Source organism: Peromyscus eremicus, unplaced genomic scaffold, assembly GCF_949786415.1.
Source record: "Peromyscus eremicus unplaced genomic scaffold, PerEre_H2_v1 PerEre#2#chr22_unloc_1, whole genome shotgun sequence".
NCBI lineage: Eukaryota > Metazoa > Chordata > Mammalia > Rodentia > Cricetidae > Peromyscus > Peromyscus eremicus.
In genome coordinates this window covers 5590786-5596208 of record NW_026734286.1, presented here as the reverse complement: position 1 = coordinate 5596208, position 5423 = coordinate 5590786, and the positions used below count along the sequence as shown (strand labels likewise).

At 53.3% G+C, this 5423-nt stretch overlaps 1 protein-coding gene across 1 annotated transcript; it reads right to left on the bottom strand.

Moving 5' to 3' along the window:
• Positions 1 to 479: 479 nt before the first annotated feature.
• Positions 480 to 4182, bottom strand: Tnfsf14 (TNF superfamily member 14). Its single transcript, XM_059252155.1, is given in 9 exon segments — positions 480 to 693; positions 695 to 757; positions 759 to 791; positions 793 to 828; positions 831 to 896; positions 898 to 1103; positions 2655 to 2699; positions 2937 to 2973; positions 3970 to 4182. Coding segments are annotated over 9 exon segments (732 nt in total). The 3' UTR covers positions 480 to 660.
• Between the last annotated feature and the right edge of the window lie 1241 nt (positions 4183 to 5423).

The window sequence follows — 5423 nt, the reverse complement described above, 5'->3', positions numbered from 1 at the left end:
CAATAAAGTGCCCCGGAGGGTGTCACCTCCCGTCTCTCCTCTTTCTTCTCCCCTTCTGCCTTTTTTCTTTCCTTCTCTTCGGCATTCCCTCCTTCTCTCCCTTCCTTTCCCTCATCATTTCTGGACTGTGTCACAGCTGTGTGTTGGACTGGGCACGGAGGTCCCATCAGAGTGTCTCTGAAGGATTTGTGTGCTCAGGAGCTGGCCCCAGGCCAGTCACAGCCAGCTGGCCAATGCTGCCTTGGTGGCTGGAAGCCAATGCAGCAGATTAATGGGAGAGGCCAGTGTGTGGAGCCCGGCATGCTCCCCACAGGGTCCTGGGGATATAACTCCCCCCAACACCTCGGCGAGGTTTCTTGTCTCCAACCCACAAGCCCAGAAATCCCAAGTCCACGATGTCCGCATCAGACCCATAAATACCCAAGCTTTATTCTTTCTTCCTGAATATCAGGCAAATGGGCTGACCCCACACTCCTGGGCTCCGCACCCTAAGTCTTCAATTTGAAGATTTCCCAAGGCAGGTCAGTAGTCTACATGGTCCCTGAGCACTCCACCTGCAGAATTTAGGGATCCTTAAGGGGAACTCCAAGATCCCTGCTTGCTGGGCTTGAGGTCTGTCCTGGAGAGGTTCCTCCTTGCAATCCATCATCACCGCAGCCTTCAGACCATGAATGCTCCGAAATAGGACCTCGTTGCCGTCTCGGGGTCTGACCAGGCTGCGGTCCCCGGGCACACGGACCACAACCTCCTCCCCGGCCCTCCAGGTGTACCACGCCGCCCAGGAAGCTACCTGTCCCACCAGACTCGGGAGCTGTTGGCTCGGCCCGCCAGGGTGACCGCCGGCTGACCAGCAGTTCTAGCTCCTTGGGGTAGCGGGATGTGCGCTTATACAGCCCGGTGGGTGATGGGGAGGCCATTGGCCAGGCCCTGGGGGCAGCCCATGCCGCTCATCATCTGCACTTTCGAGTATACGTAAGTAGTAGCCGGCTTTCAGTGGTCACCAGGGGCCCCGTTGTGGTATTCCAGGCCCCTCAAGAAGGCCAGGCCGAGTCGAGTCTCCCATAGCAGAGGTCCACCCTTGCCTATCAAGCTGGCATTGGCCCCTGGGAGGGAGGGAGAGTGAGAGAGAGAGAACTGGTCAGCACAGTTAGCATTGTGCAGGGGGGAGAAACTGAGGCAGAAAGGAGCAAAGCCATTTGAATACCAAAGAGGAAGTTGGCTGGGGCGGTGGTACGCCTTTAATCCCAGCACACTCGGGAGGCAGAGGCAGGTGAATCTCTGTGAGTTCGAGGCCAGCCTGGTCTACAAAGCGAGATCCAGGAAAGGTGCAAAGCTACACAGAGAAACTCTGTCTCGAAAAACCAAAAAAAAAAAACAAAACAAAAACAAAAAAAAACAAGAAAAACAAAAAAACAAAAAAACAAAAACAAAAACAAAAAACCCTATAACCAAAGAGGAAGTTGAGGCACAGGGTACTTAAGTTTCCTAGTGAAGCGTCAACATTTAAAACGGGGTTGGGGTTGAGGAGACAGAGCCCTTGCCCAGCATGCAGGAAGCCTTGGGCTCCATCCCCAGCACAGACTAAACCAGATGTGGTGGCACACACCTGTCACCCAGGGAGGTGGAGACAGGAGGACCACCAGTTCAAGGTCATCCTCTGCTCTGCTCCATGAGATCCTGTCTCAAAAAGTGTGTGAGTGTGTGTGTGTGTGTGTGTGTGTGTGTGCACACACGTGCGTATGGCCAAAAATCAACACCAACCAAGCAACTTTCTCAGTTTCTGTTTCCGGCCACCTTATCTTTGAGGCAGAAGACGGCTCTCACTGAACCTGGAAGTCCCCTGTTTGTGGAGGCTGCTGGCCAGCGAGTCCCAGGGATCTTCCTGTCTCTGCCTCCGTCTGTTGGCTGACACACTTTGTGCACTGTCTTCCCTCTCCCCCTTCAATGTTTTAAATAGTTTTTCATACAGCATATTTTTATATAGCATATTTTATGTCTATTCTGATTAATTTCTTACTGTGTTAGGTTAGAAATCAAACCGTCTGTGGTATGGAAGAAAAAAATAAGAGTACATATGGCTGGGCGTAGTGACCCACACATTTAGTCCCAGCTCTCGGGAGGCAGAGGCAGCTGGATTTCTGGGAGTGTGAAGCCAGCCTGATTTACATATCAAGTTCCAAGGCAGCCCAGGCTACATAGAGAGACTCTGGGCGTGATAGGTCTGTGTCCAGCATCCTCTGAGGCCTCTGATGAACTTGGGATGTGTCCCCATGAGTAGAAGGGGGAAGGGATGACTTTAAATGGCCCTCAGTGGCTGTGATTTCTGGGCCACTTGTCAGTGAGCATTGATGAATGAGGCCAGCAAAATGGCTCAGAGGGTAAAGGTACTTGGAGCCAAGCCTGATGTCTTAAATTCAATCCCTGGAGGCCACAAGGTGGAAAAAAAGAATTGTCCCCTGAGAGCTGACATCTGACCCCCACACTGTGGCATGTGTATGTGTGTGAGTGACAATAAATAAATAAATAGCAAATGTAAAAAAAAAAATTAAAAACACACTGGATGAATGTATACATGGTTGCTCTAACTTTCGAAGACCTGGGTCTCCCAGGACACCCCAAGTCCCATCCCATGTGAAGACCCAGGGTCCCCTCACCTGTGAGATGTGCTGCTGGGTTGGCCTGCTGAGACCCTCGCCGCTCTGAGGAAGACAGTCAGAAGTTAGAGAGGCAGAGAGAAGCAGGGGTCACTGAGGCCGCCCGCCCTCTCGCTGGTAGGTGTCAGGTTCAGCCCCTTCCGGAGTGACCCAGACTTCTGCTTCTCCAGCCCTGGGGGAGGGGCACCTGTGGGGCTCTGCAAAATCACATTGGGTGATCCTAGGGTGTGGGGAGAGGCAGAGCATTCCACCTGCTTCTCAGGGCCTGGGGCCCAAACTCACCTTGCATTAGTTTCTCCCAGGAGCCTGTGTCTCCATCCTGAAATGCAGATAGGGTGCTTGGTGAGGACAGGCCGCACCCAGAGTCACACAGGCACATGGTGATGAGACTGTCTGGCCGCGGCCGCGGACACCACCCACGGACACATACACAGGGCCACATGTGCACACAACACACACACACACACACACACACACACACACACACACACACACAATCAGATCTGTTTTTTTCTGAGATCGGCTCTCAAGTAGCCCAGGCTGGCCTCAAACTCGCTAAGTAGCCTAGGATGGCCTTGAAACCCTTGAGCCTTCTGCCTTTCCCACCCAAGAGCCGGGACGATAGGTGTGTGCCATGGAACCCATCTAAGATCTGACAAAAGTTGAGTGTCTGAGATGCTTGAGACCAGAAGAAGCGTGTCAGAATTGTTTTTAGAGTTTTTGGAATATTCACACATTTTTAAAAAAAAATTATTTGAGGGCCAGTGAGAGGGCTCAGGGGGTAAAAGTGCTTGCCACCAAGCCTGGTGATCAGAGTTCAATCCCCAAAACCCACAAAAAGGGAGACACAGAGCTGACCCCATAAAGTTGTCTCAAATATATGCTGCAGCACGCACACACCCGCTCACATCCACACACTAAATAAGTAAATGTAATTTAAAAAACTTAACAGGAAAACAAAGATGAAGACTACAGGAGCATATTGTTTACATGAGTGACCAGTTGTGGCACACAGACAGATACAGCCACGGCTTGTCTGAAAGGGACGGAGAGCAAGCATACCGCCATCTGAGAGCGAACCAGGATGACCGCCCTGATGGCAGTGATGGGGACGAGGGTCCGGCTAGCAACACCAGCCATGTAGGTGTACCCCAGGGAAGCCGCCCGGCACCACACACTCATATCCCTCCACCAGATCCCCATGTATAGATGAAAAGACAGGAGCAGAACCCCTGGGGTCTGCCTGTCATGCACACACAGCCATAAAGAGACAAACACCGGAGAGGGTCCCCTGGTCCCCTCGAGCCCCACTTACCGGCAGACGAGCCACTATGTCCCCAAGACGTTGATGCAGTTTCAGTAGGAACCAGCCCTGAGTAGCCAGCCCGGCGCCCAGCAGCAATATCAGGGCCAGGCTGACTTGGACAATGCCGCAGCGCTGTCTCCTGTGGTTCTGTCCCAGCCGTCTGAACGGGATGTCCGTCTGTCCATCCACTACAAACACTGAAGGCTGTACCACATGCTCCATGCCAGAGCAGCTGAGGCCCAGAAGCCCAGGGACGGGGCTGGCAAGCCTGAGTTCCTCCCCTCCGGAGGAAACCACAATTGCCCAATGCTTGGGCTTTGCAAACTGCTAAAGGCTCCTGCGGCCCCTGGAGCTCACTTTAAAGCTGAGGTTTGGTGCCTCCGCTTTCCCCACGCACCCTCCTCTCCTTCCTGTGCCCCCAGAAGGCCCAGCCCCCAGCTCACTCTCACTCACACCATCGCTCACACTTTCCAGAAAATGTGACTCAGGTGGAGATGGACGGGGCAGCCCCTGTTCACCCAGCTTGGTGGCTCTGTTTCCCCTCAGAAGCGCTTCTGTGGGTTCCATGCAAGCTTCCAACACGTGCATATGCAGACATACATGCAAGCACACAGCTCTGTGTGCAAGCTTTAATCCATGCATACGGGTACAAATGCATGTGCAGATGCATGGCTGTGGGCTTGCAAGGCACAGGTTCCTGCATGTGTGCATACAGGCGTAGATGTTCTGATTTGTGCCTGTGTGCATGCAGGTACATGCACACACGCATTTCCTGATGTGTACGCAGGCCCATATATGCTCACATGTGCTACAGTGTGTATCATCCATTAGCACATGCGTGTATGTACCTCAGTGTGTATGGGTGTGCTCATGTGTGTGTCCATCTCAGGAAGGGGGTTGGGGCAGATTTCCAGATACAACCACCCTGTCCCCAAGTCTTCAGCCTAGACCTAAGCCCCATTACACACCCTCCCATATTATAAGGGCTCAGGGTTGCTCAGGAGGCACCAGGCCCCCTTCTCAACTCAATGGCCCCCACACTGTAGTGTTTGGCCTCACACAGAGCTGGCAGTTCTGTGACCACAGAACCCCAGTTCTCTGCCACATTGCTTCCCTAAGCAGGGTTCCCTGGGAGACGCTCACCCCTGACCCTGGGCCCACCCATCCACCTGCCTCAGGAATGGCCCCCACCCCAGAGGAAGCCCGAGTGTGTGAGGTGCTGAGGGGATACATGTTGTTGACACGGTCATGGGCATGCCGAGGACTCCAGAGCCTCAGATTCTGAGGCAAAGGACGAAGCCTTGTCTTCCGCTCCATGTGTGATGCTGACAGGGTGTGCGGAAAGCATCCTCCATTCTCCCCCTGGGTGCTGGAAGTCTGAAGACCGCTCCCCTGCAGAGACTGCTCTTACAGAGATTAAATAAACCCGCCTTCCAAATCCCTCTGTATATATAGGCCCTGTC